This window comes from Acanthaster planci, linkage group LG17 (genome assembly GCF_054643075.1).
Source record: "Acanthaster planci isolate LZ-2023a linkage group LG17, COTS_SCS, whole genome shotgun sequence".
In the NCBI taxonomy this organism is placed as follows: domain Eukaryota; kingdom Metazoa; phylum Echinodermata; class Asteroidea; order Valvatida; family Acanthasteridae; genus Acanthaster; species Acanthaster planci.
Genome location: NC_141793.1, coordinates 4009159 through 4031101, shown reverse-complemented (window position 1 = coordinate 4031101; position 21943 = coordinate 4009159). Strand labels below are relative to the sequence as shown.

The 21943-nt window shown below is 45.6% G+C and overlaps 1 protein-coding gene across 2 annotated transcripts in view; it reads left to right on the top strand.

The window, feature by feature from the left end:
• Positions 1-1753: 1753 nt before the first annotated feature.
• Positions 1754-21943, top strand: part of LOC110979428 (uncharacterized) — a 39012-nt gene continuing 18822 nt past the window's right edge. For both annotated transcript variants that reach the window (XR_015428118.1, XM_022235206.2), the window contains exons 1-20: positions 1754-1931; positions 5887-6008; positions 6586-7073; positions 8067-8224; positions 8454-8566; positions 8886-9078; positions 9457-9851; positions 10366-10525; positions 11073-11371; positions 12020-12170; positions 12806-12954; positions 13710-13810; positions 14603-14843; positions 15585-15773; positions 16190-16337; positions 16755-16972; positions 18080-18235; positions 18887-19395; positions 20110-20554; positions 21055-21143. Coding sequence is in view for 1 of the 2 variants with exons in the window: in XM_022235206.2 (XP_022090898.2) it covers positions 1910-1931; positions 5887-6008; positions 6586-7073; positions 8067-8224; positions 8454-8566; positions 8886-9078; positions 9457-9851; positions 10366-10525; positions 11073-11371; positions 12020-12170; positions 12806-12954; positions 13710-13810; positions 14603-14843; positions 15585-15773; positions 16190-16337; positions 16755-16972; positions 18080-18235; positions 18887-19395; positions 20110-20554; positions 21055-21143 (4346 nt within the window). In the remaining variant the exon portion in view is untranslated. The remainder of the gene's footprint in view (positions 1932-5886; positions 6009-6585; positions 7074-8066; positions 8225-8453; positions 8567-8885; positions 9079-9456; positions 9852-10365; positions 10526-11072; positions 11372-12019; positions 12171-12805; positions 12955-13709; positions 13811-14602; positions 14844-15584; positions 15774-16189; positions 16338-16754; positions 16973-18079; positions 18236-18886; positions 19396-20109; positions 20555-21054; positions 21144-21943) is intronic.

Below are 21943 nucleotides of genomic sequence, written 5' to 3'. Positions count from 1 at the left end.
TATAATCTTAAATAATAACACGTGTAGCCCTGCGTTGAACAGCCTCAATTTTGTCTATGTAGGCCTACACATATTTCTTTTGTATAGGGAGCCCATACAGAGCTACAAAGCCTGGGTTATCACATCGGAATTGGAGCATTACACAGATTTCTACCAAGAAACCCAATCACACTTTTGCCTTTATTTAGCTGTGATGATGTCTATAATATCTGTATGACGATTCCGTTTCGTATCAGATGAAAGAGTGACACCAAGGTATTTAGGCTACCTGATGATTTTGTTTCACAGCCTATGTCCACACCATAAGCCTTATCGCAAATACTGCATGGGTGATTTTGTACAATCTTGTGGAAAGGATAAAGGAGCAAACATGCCCTCTTTCTTTCCCACAATGCCTAAAATTCTACCGTTGTGCAAAATCACCCAAGCAGTATTTGCGATAAGGCTTTTGGAGCTAGTGAATGTCCAGACCATCTTTTCCTGCCTCTATGGCCCAGACGGTAAATAACTGAATGAGTTGGAGACCCTTTTCTTGTCACTGTTTATTAGCCAGTGACAGTTGAAAGGAAAATGAAAGATGAGGAAGTAAGCTTTAATTTAATATGTGTCTTGAACAATTGAGAAACTTGGGAGCATTTTCCTGCTTTTTTAAGCGGGGGGATTTTGTTGCCAGTGGCAGCTTTTTTTACCACTGGTCTGCTGGGTGCATTCCACCAAATGGTTGTATTTCTGCGAGCGAGCTCATTAATATTTTGTGATCCCATGGGTTTTTTTTTACAATAAGACTAACATAATCAGGAGGGATCATAGCAACATTTCTATAAATCCCGAATTTGGGACTAATAGTTTCCAGTCCGGGGTATTTCTTTCAAAAAACGCCCCAAATTGCGGGTCTATTTTGGATAGAGGCGGGCGGCTACATTTAGAGCTGAGCGCAAAGTCTTATTGCTATTTTGGGGGTATCTTCGTTCAAAGGCGAATAAAAAATATTTTCATGGCTAACCCCCATGAAATTGAAACGAAAGGTGATCTTCTGGCCATAATCTTCAATTTCCAGTGAAAAAACGGAGGCCAACCCCTTCACAAGAGTCAACAGGCGGCGCTATTTCGGTCCGATTTTGCACTGTTCTCTACTTGTGCGTACTTGGTGTAGTGCAACCATAAACGCTTTAGGGTGCACTCCATTGAAAAGAGTGTAAAATCAACCAAGTTTGGAGCCTCATGACAGGCAACTGAAGTCCCTGAGGCCTCTCAAACAAAAAACAATGTGTTGTTTGGTCGTTCAGATTTCATTTGATTTTCAATTTTTAGTAGGTTAACCAATGAATTTATTAATTATCCGCCAAAAACAAACTCACCCCCCCCCCCAAAAAGTGAATGTTCCCAGTGACCATTTTTCAAATGACATCCCTCACCTTTTAAGGCTCTTCTGACAAATTTTTTTGTCACAATTTTGTCTGCATTGCCCCCAGATGGGTGCCCTTGAATCTACAGAGTTGATTCTGGGCCATACTGACACAATCCCACTATTCCCTGGCCCAAACAGACCCCTCTTTTTGAAAGAATCTGTGGGGGGTACTTTTTGTGCGCCTCGTCCTCGCGGAGAATTTTCCTTGAATTGGGACACTGCACCCTTTACCCTTCGTTTACATGGAGCGCCACCTTGCGTCCAAAGATGGGATTTTAGTCTGGTTTCCGCGAGTCACACTTTATGTGTGTTCTTCTAAACTAACAAATGTAACACAAAGAGGCCGCCCGTATCACATCACAGCGGGCTGCAGGGTAACTAGTGTGAAACAATTTTTAGGACGAGCAGGATAGAAGTCGAAAATCTAACCTGTTTCAACTTTTCATTCAAACATAAAGGAATCACAAGAAAAACAGACTTCTTTGAAAGACACTCTGTTCGATGGACGACCTGTTAGATGATGGTAAGTGTGGAATTCATGTACTCCGTGTACTATGTTGCCAGAAAAACATCGTTGATGATGGGGACATGTTGGCAAAGTGTCGGAAATACATGAAATAAGCCTAGTCGAGATGCGAGTGATGCTGTTTGACCACGTTAAAGCGTCAATATCCATGTATAATTGGGGCTAAATATTTGATTGCCAGTAGTCAGTACTAGTAGTAGGCTGGTTCAATATCCATTTTTCCCTAAATGGAATATCGTGAAATAAAAATCGCGGTTTAATAATATCGTGATCAGATGATGTTGTCTTTTTTTAAATTTCATCATGTTCATGTCTGCCATCGGCACTGATTGAGTCCCAATGCCATGGCATTGACATTGCATCACAAGGTGGGTAGGCCTAGGGCCCATGTTGAAATATAACACCATTTCCATTCGGTCATTTTTTTTTTTAGTAGGCCTAGTATTTAGTACTTAGTCAGTTAGGCTAGTATTTAGCTACATATACCTCCAGAACTGTGGGGTCCAATGTCCACCGCACTCCCATGAACCCTTATTGCCTTAAGAAAACAAGCCATTTTCGCCATAGGCTCTACATGACGTTTCACAGGGCATTAACAGGGATTTTATTCCAGTTGTGCACTCATAGAAATCCTGCTTCATTCCCCTTAAGTGTTCTTTGTATGGTAGCTTACATAACAAAGTTCATGTACTTTGTACCAAGATGAAAGGGCCAAAACCATGCCGATTTTCAGAAAAAAAGGTGCAAATATTTCCCGATCAATGTCCGAGAGTCATGCAGTTCACATGTGTACTTGCGAAGATGAGCCGCTGAGATATGTGACCGATACACAGAACATGGAAATTTGCTGCAGCTGCTTTCTGTACGTGTGTGTGTAATTCTTACTTGTGACTGGACTGAATGGTTGAAATGGCAGTTGGCTGTGGCGTGCTTGGGGTCACACTGACCAATCGCAGGGCTCCTCGTTATTTATGCCCCGAACGGCAGGAGCAACAAGCCGCTGTTGCACAGTGAACACTTTCTATTGAGGCCGCACATGGATGTGGACAGGCAGCGATCTTTGTCCGCAACAAGAATAAAATCCCTGTTTGTGCCCTTTTAAACGACATGTAGAGCCTACGGCAAAAAAGGCTTGTTTTCTATGGTGTTCTGGTTCTATACTGCCCAAACACCTCCTCGGTGATTATCGCGCAGGTCGGATTGAGGGACATAGCGGCTAAAATCCTACTTTTGAATGTCTTAACATCAGGAGCAGATCGTATGCTAGAGTTAGTAGGTTCCATTCTCTTAGTGTTATTGGATAGAGAGAGTATTGGTAACAAAGTTTGTTGTAGGGCTTATTCAATGCGAATAATTCACTATTCAAATGATCGACATTTAATTTGATCGAATATCTGAATATTCGGTCGTACCAACCGGCGGACTTTTGATGAACAAACCATATACATGTATAAAATCAGTTGCAATAACACACACTATTATACATTACATTCACTAAAATAGCTTTTTACGTCAAGGAGTTTCTCCAGCCATGATTTAGTAAAATTTAAGAGACCAACAATAATCCTTGCCCTGTTGAAAAGATGTGTTCCTTTTCAAATTTTTAATGAGTAATTTACATTTTGAATCATTGTAAGAATTCTGTCGCTTTTCATTTGAATCTGCTTGAAACAAGCCTCCATTGTGCAACTTTTCTAATTTAAAACAAAAGAACATTCTCCCTTTCTTGTCATGAATTTTGCATTCAAATATTCAAATTAGGAAACTAATATTCAAATATTCAATAATTAATGATTCAGATATTTGGATATTCAGCACAGCCCTAGTTTGTTGGAGTTTGGGGATTAATGATGTGGGGACCAGTATTGTGTCCTGTGGCGTAGGTATTGGTTCCACCGAGTGCTTTGCAGATTTGATGGCATAATATTGTGTATCTCCTTGTAAATTGCAGTGAGTCCAAGTCGAATCCTGCAGAGCTCTAGAGTGTTCCATTTTAGAGAAGTCATCACGTTCAGGCCCAGCTCTTTTGTCAGGTTTCGGGCTCCCGGTTTCGCCTATGTGCCCCAAACTGGGCTCCCGGCAGCATATGGTTAAGGAGACTCTAATTAAGCTTTTACTATTAAAAGTGCAACAAATCATATCTTGCGTGCAATGCATGTATACATGTACCGTAAGTCAATATTTGCAGCAAGCCATCGTGTGTTCCAAGGATTCAGCTCAGTCCAACAGCCCCCTGTGTTTGACATGCAGACATTTTCAGTCTTAACTGGAAAAACTGTACGTCCTGTTGGGCCGCCAATTTACATCTGTGTCATACGCAAAATAATGCGCCAAAGCTTAGCAGTGGAAGAATATAGGCAGCGTATTTAGGTATATTGGCTTTCTCAATATTTAGATGTATAAAAAAGGGCACATTTATCTAAAATGATATTTGAGTGTGGAAATTTGAGCGACCAAGTCGGCTCTGCTCGTGCAGCCTGACCGGCTGCCATTTGTTTTCAAATGGACGGTCAAAGATGGCAGCCCCCGTACATCTTGAAAAAGTTCATTTTTATCATTGTTTACCTTACACAATGACAGATGTTAGAGTCCCTTTATTATGATGCTACCGCTTTTGAATCTCTAGAGGGTATTTTCAAGGTGTTGATGCTTTGTTGGTTGTGTTGACACTTGTATGATGCTTGTTGATGCTAAACAGCATGGAAAGAGTTCCACACACGGACATCACCTGACACCCAGTGCACACACCCGACATGTACGGGACCAGTTGAAAAATTCTGAATGTTTTCTGTGTACATGCTTCAATTTTTTGCACTCGTGAATTTGACTTTTTTTTAAGACATGTTACCATTTTCTGATGGCTTATTAATCTCTGCGAGGGCCAATGACGTGTATGTGGGACTTTTCCTTATAGCATGACTGCTAGATGCTGCAGGACCTGTTTTGGTGGAAGACAGTGCAGGCCTAGGCTGTTTTCCAATACCTGATTTAGTGGTCCGTCTCTGTTTTTTCAACCACTTTGTTTTGAAATTGTAATGTCAATAGTAAGTCCGAAAGTGCTGAAGAAGCATCATATCTGATGCAAAAGTGCACAATATTATTGTACTTAAATTCAATTTGAACACTTTAACATGAGGCCTAAATACAAACTCGTTAACAAGGAACATTTACAAATGCACTCGGGAACACAAGGACCATTTACAAATGCACTCGGGAACACAAGGACCATTTACAAATGAACTCGGGAACACAAGGACCATTTACAAATGAACTCGGGAACACAAGGAACATTTACAAATGCACTCGGGGACACAAGGACCATTTACAAATGAACTCGGGAACACAAGGAACATTTACAAATGCACTCGGGGACACAAGGGCCATTTACAAATGAACTCGGGAACACAAGGACCATTTACAAATGCACTCGGGAACACAAGGACCATTTACAAATGCACTGGGGGACACAAGGAACATTTACAAATGAACTCGGGAACACAAGGACCATTTACAAATGCACTCGGGGACACAAGGACCATTTACAAATGCACTCGGGAACACAAGGACCATTAACAAATGCACTCGGGAACACAAGGACCATTTACAAATGCACTCTGGAACACAAGGAACATTTACAAATGAACTCGGGAACACAAGGAATATTTACAAATGAACTCGGGAACACAAGGACCATTTACAAATGAACTCGGGAACACAAGGACCATTTACAAATGCACTCGGGAACACAAGGACCATTTACAAATGCACTCGGGAACACAAGGACCATTTACAAATGCACTCGGGAACACAAGGACCATTTACAAATGAACTCGGGAACACAAGGAACATTTACAAAAACTATTTAGAAACAAATTACACTGCATGACCACCTTAAAATTCTACTTTTGAGTGTTCCATTCTGAATACTGTGTCCCCACTGGCTTGGTTATAGATGACCTGGAATTCGACAAGTTTGACGAGGATGATCACTCTTTCAAAAGGAAACGTCCTACTGAGGCATCATGGGATAGCGACGATGAGCTCTTGCAGGAAGACAACCTCCCACTCAAGAAGGTACAGAAATAACCCTGATGGTGTCCATCCTTTGTCTGCCAAATTCTCCCAAGTGAGGTTGTGAGAAGTTTGGGGACTGAGGCTGTCATTCTGTCTTAAACTAATTCACAAGCTATTCAAATGGGCTGTGACGAAAGCATTCCTGTCATTGTTCACCCTGTTACTTATGACTGGCCTTGTGAAGGGATTTGTGAAGGGGCTTGAAATTGGCTTGAATCCAACACTGCTTTGAAGGATGCATTTTGCAAGGTTTCAGGCCAGATCATGTGTTCATCCTTAAATTTGCATTCAAATGACCTACCTACCCACCAAATCCAAAAGTACAGGAACATGTTTAGAGAAATTCAAAATTTTGCCACTTTTTAACACCAATCTGGTAACAAGTTTAATCATAAGTTGTTCTACATGTGGGACTGTGTATATTTATGAAAGGAAATTTCCTGATATAATTGTCTTTTTAACTGAAAAATATATATTGAGACAGTACATGTATTTTGTTCAGATTTAAATAAATTGCCAGAGTACACTGTGACATTCTTGAAATACGGTGAGTCTCCCTTTTGGTTATTTTGTCCAGACGAGAGGTCAGTCATTAAGTGAACTTGATGAAGATGCCTTACTCCAAGACAGTGACGAGGAGCTGGGGGAGTTGAACTTTGATGGTGGGGAGGAGAGCCAGACCCATGAACAGACTGGTGAGCAGACAGCCCCTGAGACTACAGTCAATTACGAGGGCGAGGATGCCGGCCTCGCAGTTGGGCAGAAGGACAACCTCTCGGTCGACTACTCTGGCCTGCTGGACGCCACCCAGGATGACGAGTGGGGCGATACGCAGGGCGAGGTAGGAGAAGATGCAGGTGGTGAGTTGCAGGAAGAGTACCAGGGCGAGGGCGGGGACAACTATGAAGACATAGGCAGAGACTATGGAGAGGCGAGCGGAGACTATGAGGAAGGGGCTGAAGAGGCATATGAAGAAGCTGGGGATTTTGAGGAAGAGGGCAGGGAGACCTATAATGACGGCAGAGACACCTATGAAGGGGGCTTGGAAACCTACGATGAAGAAGGGTGAGTTTTAATCAGATTTTCCTTTAATCAGAGGTTAATGGAGACAGTTGTGAGGATTGTGAAATGTGCTGTAACCCTAACCTTCCCTAACCACACAGAAATGAACAGTAGTAGAGTGTTCAATTCTGTGGGGATAGGTCTGGTAGGCCCAGACAGCTGGCTTTTGAATTGGGTTTGGCATACCTTAGAAAAACAAAGTCCAACAGCTTCTGTGCACAAAGTCCCATATGGGTGTTTAACTTTGTGTGAATGGGGAAGGTTAGGTCCAGCAACCCTTGGGGTGTTAGGGTTAACCATACAGCAGTTAGACTTGAGCTGTCTACATGGTTTGTTACAGTAACTCATCAACCCTAAAAGAGCTAGCGTTTCTGGAATGGGTTGGAATCACACCCCTTCCCCCACCCCCCTTCCCCGAGATCTCACCTGTCACATGACTAATTTTGTGGAACCTTGTCACCCATGCAAAGACCTTCACTGTAACTAAGTCCGTGCTTTGGCTTCTGTATCCTGCCTGCCGATCAGAAGTCACTCACGTGAATACACTGAATGGTTTGAGGCCTGTCAGCTAGAGCTACGGGCTGCGCAGTAGGTTACATATGCAGCAAGGTATGAGACGGAGAGAACCCCGCCTGCTTTGTGTTGGTCATTGTCTCACAGGAATCAGGGGAATTCCTTTCAGACATCTCGGGGAGATGTGTTAAGTAACAATAGTCTGGAATGTGTATAGGGATTGGACATATTGGGGGGGTATCCCTCGGTCTCATTTCTTGCTGGGTGTAGTAGGTTGCTGGCTATGAAAGGACGCCGTGCCTCACAAAAGGGCTTATGTGACACACTTGCAGATCCACTTATACATTTTCACAGCTTTCTTCCGGGGATGTCAGTGTAGACCCACGTCAGGCCTCAGGAAGGCATCCTCAGGCTTCTATTGGCTGTTCAGGCTCTGGACAAGAATGTGACTAGTGCAAGTTTTTGTTTGGTTTGGGTTTAAAGGTACGAGGATGAGCCGATGCCCGACCAGATGGCTGTAGAAGATGAAGATGTGGCAATGTTAGAGGATGCAATTGAGCTGGAGCCTGGCATGGATGATCTCTTGGACATCGAGGACCTGGACGACAGCCTCATCGAAGATACCCCTGAAGATAAGCCAGGTGCGTTGCTGGGGGAGTTTAACCCTCCCATAATTCAATCGTTTGCTGATGGTTTTATGCCGTGTTGTACTTGTCTCAGGTGCAGTATTATATTCACTTGAAAAACTTACTGTTTAAAACAACGGGATGTCACAACCACAGTTGTGTGCATGAGTTGGACTTAACACTTGTTGACCCTTGGAGGCCATCAGACGGGTCCCTTACTCTCCTTATTGTGTACATCACACAGTGAGGGGCAGTGTCGCCGGTCCAGTGACCTCTACGCCGAGTGCCCCTGCCAGAGAAAAGTCTGCGAGCGACATCAAAGAAACTGAAGAGCATTCGTCCCAGTCGGACAATCAGGTGAGATATTTTTTGCCACAGTATAGGATGGCTACTGTGGGTGGGCCGCCTTCGACCACAGTTCAACTGAGTCTGAACCTAGATCTGGACGACAAATAGTCAAGGTGACCGTTAAGCACTGGCCCTCGGAGGTTGGCAATTTGTTACTGTAACGACAACGTTCATACGATCATTGTAGCACTCGGTTGCAGGATTCACTTAATTAAACTTTCTCTCATGAAAAAGACTCTGTCCAGTCCTGTTCCTGAGGTCGCTGGTGCTGTGTAAAATTAGCAGTAAAGAGGCCAAAATAAAGAATCTTGTCGTGTATTTTGAACAGACTTCTTCCCAGACCAGGCAGGAGGATGAGGAAGAGGGCTCGGACACCAAGGAGGACATCCCGTCCAGCGATGAAGATGAGGACGAGGACGATGACACCACGAGGGCTCGATTTAAATCAGAGCGCCAGCCTTCCACAACTGTCAAAGTTGGGGGCACCGCCACCAAGCGTAAGGACATCCCCGCGACACTAGGTACGGGACAAGTACATGTTAAATACATCACTTGGCACCACCTTCAGAGTAGACCAGTTACGGTTGGTACTCGGTAATAGTTCCTTGAACATGGCAAGGAACCATCAAAAATGTGAAGTGTAGTCTTTCTATTCGCCTGAACGTACTCTGTGCTGTAAAACAGCAAATCCATTTCTGTTCGTACGCGTCATCGTCTGGCTTGAAGTGGTTAAGCTAATAACCAGGTCTGGTATGCCTTGTCATTATTGTGTCGTGCCGCACCTAGACAACTGTGCAGATCATTCCTGGATGCCTCCAACACTTTCTGTGCATAGACAGGTTTGTAGTCATTCTAGAATGTTGAATTCTTGCCATCATTTCCTTCCCCAAATGTATCAGAGATAACAGCCGAAATCCAGCAGACAGTGGATGAGTTTGCACGCCAGAAGGAAGAGCAGCAGCTGATGCGGCGGCACCGGGGCCGCGGGGGAAGGGGCTTCCGCGGCCACCGCGGCAATCGCTACGGCCAGGGCCCGCCACCCTGCATGTTGGGACGGGAGATGCACCCGGGATTCAGGGGGCCCGAGCTGCCGCCACAGCGTCTGCCTCAGCCGCCTCCCCTCGGGGGCGCCCTGCAGTCCCCTGTGGAGGTGGTCCGGGGGCCCCCGGCAGGCCACTTTCGAGGGGGACGGTTTGACTTTGAGCCCTACCACCCGGGCAAGGAGAAACCCAGTCAGGGATCTCCTCTAACAGTCCAAGGACTTGAACAATCTAGCACAAGCCAGCCACCTCAGGTAAGCCAGCCAAATTATTGACACTGAACACATGATGAACTTCAAACTGGAACAGGCTGTTTCTTCTGTTAAGGTGCTTAAAATACCCAGAAAAAAAACCAATTTGACACATTTGCATAAACTTATCTACCATCGAAATCTTGTAAAACTACACGGGTAAATCTTCCCTGTTCGTGTTTTGAAAATGATACAAAAATTCAGCAGAATATGACTGGAATGGAAGGAATCTTTTTCTTAGCTTCTGGCCTTGGGAAGCTTTCAAAATCCACTGATTTGGACACACAAGGGCCACTTCAAGTTGTTTCCACACTGAAGTCCTTTTCCTTGATGTCATGCCCAAGTGCTTTAAATTAATACTTAGGGCACCTTTACTTAGGTGCGAACTAATCATGCACTTCGTTTCTCAGTCCGTACCTCCCAACCAGTACACTGAGGTTTGTCAGTGCCTCTGGCTTGGCTCATCAAACCCGTACATGCCAATCATGACTCCACAGCATCCATTTTATCCTTCCAGGAAAGTCAGAGTTCAATCGTCACTTCCAACCAGGCACCGCCAGAGCAGCACCCAAGTCAGTCTGGTCCCCCGGCCAGTTCCCAGTCGCAGGCCCCAAAAAGCAAGACAATCCTCATTAACCCTCATTTTAAAGGCCAGGTGCAAGTTCCATCTCAGAAAGGTAAGAAAGTCGCATGCTGAAACATATGTACAATAAAAGTTGAGTGAGTCATTCCACTTTTTTCTGGCAGAAAGTAGGTACGAAAAGAATTTTTGTCCAAGCTGAAATTTGTTTTGAGGCTTCCAGAGCCTCATTAACCTTAACCCCTGGGCCATATTGGCCAGGATACACCCTCAATCTTTCAAAATCCCCCGTCAATTCCTCTCATTATGTTGAGACAGTGCTCATGGTATCCTGGAGTAATATGGATGATTTCATGTTTGATCTTGGCTTGACTTAATGCATGGCGGAGCATTAAAATAACACAAGGTCTAACCTGAGACCGTTGACGCTGTGCATCCCTCACAGTCAGTAACGCAATTTTTGCCGTACAGCCTCAATTCTCCAAAAACTCCTTAAAACTGCCAGATGGGTTTTGGAGGATGGAGCATGGTTGAAATTAAACATTAAGCCCCATGCAGATTTCAGTGGCAAGGCTCCTATCCTGATTGCTGCCAAATTCTGCCATGCCTTCATGCCATGTGACGTTGTTTGTTACTCTTTGTAGGTGAGCCACCCCCGCCCACCCACCTTGTCTCCCACACGGGGCCCCCTCCTCAATCCCAGTACCAGCCCCCCGCCAGCTCCCACGGTCACCCCTACCAGCCCCCCGAGTCATCCTACCCGGTTTCTGGCGGCCCCCCGTACCCACCTCAGACACACCAGCAGCCAGGGCCCCCACAGTCACTGCCGCCCCCACCCCAGGGGCTCGGCCAGCCACAGCCCCCAACGCACATGCACATGCAGCCATCGTCACACCCGCAGGGGCCACCTGTCATAGACCAGCCGCCGCGGGGCAGTTACAGGGTGAGCAAAACTTGTTCCATGCTTGACTTCATCTTTGATTCCAGAATCGTTCCAAGATCTGGATGTTTGAACAGATGGAAAGACTCTTGAATGTGGCCTTAACATTTGAGGATCAATTTAAACTTATTTCTTACCCTTGAATGCAATTACATGTAGTTGAACAGCTTACTAAATTGCTTACAGTAGATACAAAAAAATGCATCAAATATTTAATGCACAATTGGAATATTGAGCAAATACGTATACTGAGATTAAAAATTGATTTGAATCAAAACTTTCTTATGTGGTGTTTTTATCTTAAAATACTGACAAAAATACTAGTGATGGACATTTCACAGTAAGCAAAAAAATGAAAGCAGTTATTTCAATTGGAACAGCCACTGGGATGATCTAAAATTTATCTGTTGTTTGTGTCAGATTTATATGTAACCATGTGCTAAAATCGCTGTGAAGTTGGTTGGCCAAAATACTTATTTTCATTATTATGAGCATCTACCTGTAAAAAAAAAATGCATGCTTTGTTTTCAGAAAGGTTGTTTCAGAATTTACAAAGAAGTTACAGCCAGCCATAATTTTCCATCAGGTATCACAGCGCTTGCCACAGCTTAATTCCATTACTGTCCCCCTCCCCTCTTCCCCTCCCCCCAGGGTCCCCAGCATCCACACTACCGACCCCAGGAGTCAGAGCCCTGGACCCCACCAGCCAGCCAGCGCCAGCCCTCAGGCGGTTGGTCCCACCAGCCCGGCAGACCAGACCCTGTATCGGTCACCTGGAGCCACCAGCACCAGGGCCCGCCAAGTAAGTCAGATTAGTTTAGAAACGGGCTCCCAGAGCTACAGCTGCGTCTGTTGTCAGCACGGGCCCACGCATACGCAAGTGGCTGCGACACAGACCTAGCCTTAGATGCAGGATTCGGACAGGGTGGAAAATCTCTTGTCCCTTGCTCCATTGCTTCTCGCACTCTCTTCAAAGTTTCTGTTTAGATAAACTGAGTTTCATTTTGAGCAGATTGAAAAATTCAAATTTGTTGGTGCTTTCCTGGGCAGTTTTTGTCTATTCCCCAAAGCTTATTCTCTCAATTGAGACCTCTCTGATATTGTGAGAAGTGTGCAGAATAAATTGTGCGTACAGTCCAACAAAACGTCCATGAGACTATCGGCTATCACAGACTGTCCAGTCGCAAGCCAAGCCACATGCTGTTGGGGTGATCCATGTCGTTGCTGCTTGTAACTGGTCTTTTAAGGTGACTTGCGGCTAGACTTGACTCTAACAAACTCGGACCCACCGAAAACTTCTCTGCTCCTCAACTTCTGATGGAATTTCAGGCTGTTCGTGGTGAAAGACAGCAACCACACATACTCATAAGAGATATATTCCTTGGCATGGTGCTACCGCAAGCCTTTCCACCCATTCCTTAACTTCTCTTGGCATAGGACCGGAGTTCCACGGCCACCAGCCACCCCAGCAGCACCCGGCAGGCTTCACCGGTCCCCGACCCCCCCACGAGCGCTTCCCCCCACCCCACCATCTGGACCAGCATGGGCCTCGGCCACAACAGCCGCCACCACCCAGGGGCATGCAGGTATTGTGGCCACTAGCCAATAGATTGGAGACAGATTGTTCAAATGTGCATTAAATTTGGAAAAAAATGTACACCCATGTGTATTTTTCATTCTAATGTAATCAAATGATGCAAAGTTCAATCCAGTAAAATTGGTGACATGTGTTTCACTTGTTCGTGTCTGTCTTTTCTTGTTTTTTTTGGCTAGAAAGGGCAAACTTAGTATTTTTGTCACATGCAGACAGCGGGATGTCATTGTTCGGAAACATTTTCCTCGCTCTCTCTTCTACGCAGAGAGTGCGTCGGTGTCCGTCCTTCAAACTTTCATTTAGGGTCTTTGACTCAAAGTATCTTACACAACTTTGTTGGGCACTTGGAGATGTTGTCCCAAAGAGATGTGGGTATAGCACAATGGGTACTTTATACTTTCTGAGAGCTTTTAATGGAGACCCTCCGTAAGGTGACTCTAGTTGGACTTGAACTCAAAGCAGATTCTCACGCAATCATTTCACCACTGCAACTACGGAGGTGTTTCGGTCAGCTGGCCAGTTCTTAGACTTTTTCCAAAATGCAGTTCGTGCAGTTTGCCTCAAATAACTCAGGTGTCAAACTTGGAGCAAAAGTTGTCCAAGTGATAGATTTGTAGGAGTTTGTGTTGAGACGGGACCATGAAATCTAACCATGATTTTTTTTCCCATATAAAGTGACGATGTTTGCTAAAGTGTAAGATTCATTGCCCCTAGATTTTTTTTTTTTTTTTTACTGTTCATTTATAGCCAAACCAGATGCGACCGCCAGGGGAGCCTCAGCATATGAGGGGTCCCCCACCCCACCAACACAGACCAGGGTTTCAGCAGCAGAGACCCCCTACTGTGAGGTAAGAGTCCACAGTAGGATTTCAGATGGATACAAGTAGCTCCAGTTTGCATACGGCTGCAAGGAGTCGGAAAATGTTCACACAGGAAATTTATATATCAAGCAGAAGTGTGCCAAGAACCAGTTGCAAGTTTTTGTACCTAACATTTCTACTGGTTTACCTGTTCATCTTGTTAGGAGCATTTTTCGGTACTCGAAAAAGTGTGTTTGGTTTAGTAGGTCCTGCTGAAAAAAAAATGACCCTGTTGCGAGTCAAGATGGCCTCTGAGATTCTCCATCGGGGGTAAACTGAAAATTCAGGGCAGGAACTTCACAGAGGAATCAGAGGCGACTGCCCTGAAGCCCCTGGTCTTTGCCTCAATGCCCATCGAAATATCACCATAGACTAGTTGATTTTCTAACACGAGTGCCCTTTGCAAATGAGAAATTGTCTTACCCTATCAAGAACGAAGTTCCTGCCCCGAGAATGTAAGTGTGGCTGCGCCAGTGAAAAACCAAGCAAAGCTAGAGCATGAAATCAAGCCTGAAATCTTCCTTTTGTCAACCTGGAACTACCGCGCAATAGAGGTGTTACTGAGTCAGGCCTTAAGATGGCCTGGCCAGATTAAAGTCTGGCCGTCTCGGGGGAGCCTGCTCAATTCCATTTAGTGCACGAGCATATTGCATTAAAGCTGACTGGGCTGTCAATCAAGTTGGTGAGAACGTTGACAGGGCAGAAACTGTTGGTGAAGAGCCTGTTGTCAGTCGGCCAGTGTGCCATTACTGACATAAATCTTTTTCTGTTTTTTTTTAGACAAGGCGGCCCCCATCACCAATTTCAGAACCAGCGGCCACCGTTGCCCCGACAACCATCACCCCGGCAACTGTCTCCCCAGCAACCATCTGCCCAGCCTCGGCAGCAGACCCCGGGCGGTCAGTCTCCGTCCCCGAACCCCGTCCACAAGGGGCGGATCCTGCCCTCGCCGAAGCGACTGATTGAGGAGGCCACCAAGAAGGGGTCAAAGGCGGTCCCACCCACGCAACCAGAGGGCGAGGTACAGCTTGATTTGGGGGGGGTGGAGGAACCAATTTTTTTAAAGAAAACTTTGGCATCCAGTTGAGTTTGGTTCAAGAGTCATTTAGAGCTTGTTGCCTTTGTGTGACACAGAGAACTTTCTGTGTCATTCATGTGTCATTTTCCTTATTTATATGCCTAAGAGTTGACATTGCTCTTTACACGAAGATTGCAATTTGCCAAGATTTCTCAGCTTTTTTTTTTCCACAAAGCTGGACATTTTGGAGATGTAATCTTTTTCTGGTCATTGTACAAAAACAGATGTAAGCTTCACTGTGTTACAGTTCAGTCATTTAATGAGAGACCTCATGACTTATTTATTAAAAGCTTCCCAAATCGCAGTATTTTATCATCATTATTTAATCCCTTCTCCTGGTGTGTTTAGCACATTTGTGTGCTAGTGTGAAGTGCAGAGTACCTGTCACTGACAGTGTGCATAGTGTAAGTTTTTGGCTGGTAAACCTGTCCTTGCCCAGCAACTTTCTTAGTAGAGCAGCCCTGTGTAAATTTGCTACAAATTTCATGCTGCACTTGTTAGGGAAAAGTACACAATAAAGTGAGGTTTTGTGAGGTTTAGCAAAGTTTTGTAGTGTACGGTTTGAGTAAACCTCAAGTTACCTTTGAATTACATCCATGAGTGGTTCAGATTTTGACAAATTCATGAATGTCACTCGTAACTCTACCCATGTGCCAACATGCTTGGGGGTTTTTACGCTCGTAGATCGACGAAGATGCAGAAACCAAGAAGTTGCGCCTACAGCTGGAGGAGCAGAAGAAGCTCCGGGAGCTGATCCTGCAGCGGAAGGAGGCGCGCCGCCAACAGCTTGCCGCCGCCAAACAGGCTGAGCTCAAGAAGCGCATGGCCAGCCAGAAACAGAGCATGCAGCAGGACGGTGGTGTCGGTGCTAAGGTATAAACATAACGTTGAGATCAAGACCCAGGGTCCAAAGTTTCTGCACAGATGTTCGTTGAGGGAAGAAAATTCTCACTTAGCGAAATCAGGTTGTTGACCACAGTGTCATCCGTTTATATGTCTTCTAGCAGGTTCATGGCTGATTTTTGCTTAACCTGTAAAGTCGCTAAGTAGCACTGTCCGCTTAGCCGCTTGATGAAATTATGCCCTCAGATTGCATTGGTGGTAATGAACATCGATTTTTGGTTGTCAAAAGTTGTTTTAAGTCGTCAGCTGACTTGGAGTTAATTTCTCTCGTCACTGGTGTGAAAACCGAAGAAACAAAAGACATTTTCGATAGAGCAAGTAATAGTTGTGTATTTTTTAATCACCTCAATGCTGGAGCTTGGACTGAGCATTTCTTGACCTTGCAGGACACGAGTCAACCACAACAGCCTCCGCCACAACTGCAGCAACAGCCACCGCAAGCTGGTCAACAAACGCCCAGTCCCAGGCAACCCTCCCCTCATCAGCAGCAACAGCAGCGCGTCGGCCAGGGCGGTAACCGGAGCATCTCACCAGGTAAGCTAGCCAGCCCTCATTATTGGGTTGTTACAAATCTCTGGGGTTAATGTGGAGATATTTTGGGTTCAGAGACCAGTTTAGGCAGCTGCAAAATTTTTTGGTCCGATGCCGTCGCAGATCTTTCAAAATTTGAAATTATTTCTGAGATCTGTGAGAATTGGTCTTGATATGAGGATGGTTGAACCAGAATTGTCAATTTTTAGTTCCTCAATCACTCGAGTTTTACTTAAAAAGAAACGGAAGTGGGATTGCTGTTATTCATTAAAAAAAATCGTCCCTTTTGAGTTATAAAGCCTTGAAAAGTTACATTAGTTTGTTGTCATTGTTTTTCACCTTTCTGCTGGATACTTCATGAATTTCACTTCATCCCACAATCTCAGTCTTGTTCCTTGCCTGTCATCTTGTCATCTGCAGCGTCTGCCAACAGGCCCGCCGCCCAGCAGAGCCCCCAGACGAACTCCCAGATACAAGGGCCGCCGCAGCAGTGGGCAGGCGGGCCCCGAGCCCAGAGACCCGTGTCACAGCCCAGGCCGCAAGGGCCAGTGCAGGGCGTGCCGCACCCCCGACAGCCCAGGCCTCGGGGACAGCAGCATCAGCAACACCAAACCTGGCATCAGCACCAGAATGTCAAGGTGGGTGGCACCTGTCAGTGAACTCCCTACCCGACGTTTCCCTGTCTGATAAGTTCAGTCCTCCAAAATATCTTACCATGTACGACTGCCTCGATCCCACAAAATCTTCCATTGGTTTACTGGCCAGTTCACTTCCACTGGAAAAACATATAGCTTAACTCGGAGGTACTGCAAAAAATTATGAACTTCACAATGGAGTGGCAAAGTGTACATCAAACCCTCGGTATAGACTACCGAAGTGACGACGTCACATGCACAATCTTCTGTGTATTAACCCTAACCCCCTAGGGTGTATGTAAAATCGTATTAAAATTGGAGGATATGGGAGTGTTAGGGTTAAGGCATTAGAGCGAGAACCAGTGCGTGACCCAACACATGCCCGCATTCCCTTCGTTTGCACTTCATTTTCCAGCTCACAGTGGTGTCATACTTCGTTACTCCTTACACAGGCTTCCTACTAAACCCTGACTCATTAGCATTGTGCATAAAGTGTCCTTTTCAATACGTTTACGTGTATGCAGGATGTGTACAGTGCAGAGATATTGTGCATTTGTCGAGTGAGAAACAATCAGAATCTTCCAAAATCATATCTTTTGGCTAAACATGCCAGTACCCGCAATCCTTCAGTATTGACAAGGATCGGATTGAGTCGCATGACCTGAATCCTGAAGGCAAATTCTCTTGTGCCCTCAATGCAGCACAATTGTTGATGGTCTGACCCCCAAAGACCCTTAGTCCTCCAAAATCCCCATTTTCAGAGGTGTGAAAATCCAGCTTTTTAGCTGATTTCAGCTTTTTTTTTTGTTTAGATGTTGACGCTGAATTGCAGCTTTTTTGTGTATCTGCTGTGTACAAACAAACAAACAAACAAACATGTGGGGACTTCTTACATTTCATGTTTTGCTCGCTGTTTTCAACTTTAATTTTATTAAACGGTCACTCACATCCCTCCATTTTGCTAAGATGATCTTGGAAGATTTGGGAAGATCAGAATGAGCAGCAAAATGAGAAACCCAAAACTACAGAGTACGTCCTTCAGACCCAGCTTCAAGCCCCATATTCCTCCTGTCAGACTTTCACACAAGTCTTCCCACCTTCCCCGAGCAGGTTCTGGTAGACTCGGCACCCCAGCCCATCCCCACGCTAGGGGGAGGGGGAACAGTTACAAGGCCCCGACAGCCAGGCGGCAGTGTGGGCTCAGGAGGTAGGCCTGGATTGGTCCCGGTCAGGGGTCAGCAACCTCAGGGACCTTCTGGAACTATGGTAAGTGAACATGGGTGTGTTTGCAGGCGTGGCATACATAGTGTGGACCTCTGCACAAAAGAAGACCACATAATGTAAGGTGCGATGGCATAGTGTGGACTCGCACACTTCCACATAATGTTTCCCCCTCTCTGAAAAACAGTTTCAGAGGCATTTTGGGGTCAAGGTTATCCGTGGCAAAGTGAAGAGGAACAGTCCAGGAAATTTTCATCAAAATCCAGCTCGAAGGAGTTATCCTAGTTGGGGAAAAGGAGCATTTTCCTCAAGTTTCCTTAACCACAGGAGAACAAAGGAATGTCCACACTTTGTATGTAAAACAGGTGAATGTGTGTGAGGTATTGTGGCCTTTTGGATAATGAAATGTGTGAAACCTGAAATAAAAATACAGGGGTCCCAGCGTGTACCAAAATGTTTCCTCCTTGTTTGGGGTATTAAGCATGCGTTGGTTTATCTTAACTTGTTGTCCACTTTGCTGTTTTGGTCTTGTCGGATCAACACTTTTAAATTGTTGTGCTGAATTCTGTGATAAATTGCGGCTTAGTTCATACCGTTCAAATGGGTGCTAAGTTTTTGGTCTCACAAGTCATCTGCTCAATATTTCGCGCACTTTGAAAGTTGCAATTTCATGGAGACGTGATCTGAAAATTTCAGCCTATGGGGCGCGGTAGAGGGCGTGGCCAGCCCATCAGGGCACAGTTTCAACCGCAACAACAGCAGAGGTTCCAGGCACCACAGCAACAGCAGATGCGGCTGCAGTCGGCTGGCCCCAACCCCCAGGGGGCGGTCCCTCGGCCACAATCCCCACGTGCACGGGGACGAGGAAGAGGCCAGGTGAGGCCACAAGCTGTAGGCCAAAGAATGCACATGCCAGGGCCGAGACCCCAGGGACCACACCCACAGGCACCACATCCACAGGCGCCACACCCACAGGGACGAGGCCCACAAGGACCACACCCACAGGGGCCAGGCCCACAAGGACCACACCCACGGGGGCCAGGCCCACAGGGTCCACATCCACGGGCAGTACGGCCACAGGGGCCGCGTCCACAAGGACCACGACTGCAAGGGCCACGCCCTCAAGGGTCATGCCCTCAAGGACCACGCCCACAGGGTCCTGGAGCAACCATGCCACCACAAGGGCAAGTTCGGCCACAGAAGAGGTAGGATGAATGTCACTATATATACACAATTTCTCTATTTTTATAGCGGAATAAGTACGTACTGAACACGAAGATGAAGGTTTATCTGAAAGCCAATTCATATTTTAGGTGAATATGACAAAGAAACAAATTTGATGTCACAAAATTTGCAGCAAAAGTCTCTGGAGTTGAAATATATTCAACTTTTGCAAATTGGCAGCGATTGGCAGCTTGAATATATGATATGACGTCACAATTTTGAGTTTGCTTTCGCACCAAGTATGAACCAGCTTCTACCCCTAACAGTCCTAAGTCCTCCGATTTCAATATGATTTTACGTACAATGTACACCGTAGGGGGGTAGGGTTAACGATGAGACAAAGGCCATAACTGGAACAGATGTCCAGATTTACGGCCATGTCTGTTACCAGCATGTGGCCACGTTTCTGCAATCGGCCAAGACCCAAGATTTAGCCGTAGTTCTCCTGTCCTTTTCTATGCCAACCTTTTAATGGAGGAAGTTTGAGCCAGTCTGTGAGAGTTGTTAGCTGGTTCACATGTACTGATATTGCACATGAAGGGTCATAGCAGTGCGTGGCATTGTCATTGCTGACGGGAACCAGTGCATTTTACCTTTGTCTCCAGTTTGCCTCATGGAAAATAAGATATTCCACTGTAGATATTACCCCAGAAATGAAGTTTCAGAAGCAAATTCCTCTTCTCTTTTGGGATCAGATCGGTCAAAGAGCGTATTGGGATTCCCCGACAAGGGAATGCTCAGACCCAGCGGGTCACAGCAGACACCCAGCGGAGAGTTGTCCAGAACCAGCCGGGGCTGCAAGCCCAGCGATCCCCCCAGAAGCGGACCCTGCAGGCCGGCCCAAACCAAGCCTCTGTAAACCAACCTGAACAGCCCGTCAAGAAGAGGACGGTGGTCCAGCAGCTCACGCCACAGCAGCAACAACAGCTGCGACAACAGCAGCAGAAGAGGGTGGTGCAGGCGGCCCAGGGCCAGCCAGCTCGCTCGCAACCGCCGCCTCAGAGGATCGTCAAGCAGGCTTCACTGGAAGACAGCAACCAGGCCGCCCAGGGGCTAACAGGTATCCTGATCGATGGGCTGTCTGCGTCGACGACCAGGAACAGCTTGGTGAAGATGCTGCAGTTGTGTGGCCCCATCGAGGTAAGGCTGCAGCCAAAAGTTGTGGCTGTGGCTCGTACCAACGCACACCAATATATTAACTGGCTGCAGTCACCAACCTGTAGTTTCCCATATATACATGTGTTATTGTTTGCCATAGCCAGGACATTTGGCTTAGATGATCATTCTTTCTTAAATTCTGTCGCTGAGAAACTATTATTTTACCCTTTCACCTTATTTGCACATCTCGTTTTTTCATATGATACGTTCCACTTTTAGTCCACAGGTACCTGGTAGTTCTGACTCCATTTTGATACAGTTGTGCTTACAATTAGTTTCTTTTCCCTAGTTAAATTAACTCCTGCACTCTTATTGCATATATGCAGCTTGCTTCTTGCAAACTGAAATCAATGTCCATGTTTTAATAATGCCCTGATTCTTAACATCTTACAGCAACTAGCTCATATTGTCGGTCCTTCATATACACGTGCCTACCATCATTACTGAATAATCATGATTTTACACTCTCCAAATGCCTGCAGAATGTTGAAATTCTGCCAAACCAGAGGAGGGCAACCGCTAAGTTCTGCCGGCCGGAAGATGCCCAGGTTTTCCAGGCAAAGTTCCACAGGTAAGGTGTTGTTTGAATGGTTAGCAGACATAAAGTGAATCTCGTTATTCGGAAATCGACTCCAACAAAATCCGGCTATGTGCACATTTCTGTTGGAAGAAAACATGTGACAGTAAAATCGCATTGTACGAAATTCCTGTTACCACAAAAGGTTTTTGTGCCTGAAAAACCATTGTTGATGACCCATTTATAGCAAGCGTTTACTAAATCGCACTGGTGAAAACACGTGCGCAATGCAATTGAAGCAATGCTGCCCTGGTTCCCACTGCGCCAAACCATTGCCAAAGAAGGCACGGTGGAAATGCGGCTACCAGCCTATGTACGTAACTCAGCCAAAATAGTGCCGTACGTTGCACTACATCCTATATGAATGCAGCCCTACAATTGCAAGTCAAAAATATCACTGCCCTTTCAACATTTCTGCAAGTACATTCACAGAAATGGATCTCATATCTTTGTTTGCATTTTCTGTGTTCATGAATTTAACTTGAGGTTGTACTGCTCGTACTCAAAGCGAGCTTTTCCACAAAATTTCCTGCCGCAGCACGAGGCTTGTCACCCGCACACTTAACATCAACCAAGTTCATGTGTATACATGTACAGTACATGTGAATGTGCTGTGTACATGGCACTATACTCAATAGGATCTATTCATACAACACACCGAAGCACTGCGTTCCGCCAACAAGAAATTTCGGATACAACGGACATTTCCACTAAGTCTCACGGATTTTGTAATGTCAAGAGTCGACTGTAGCTGGTTGGTTTTTCTTTAAGCTGATAATTGATGAAGGCATTAC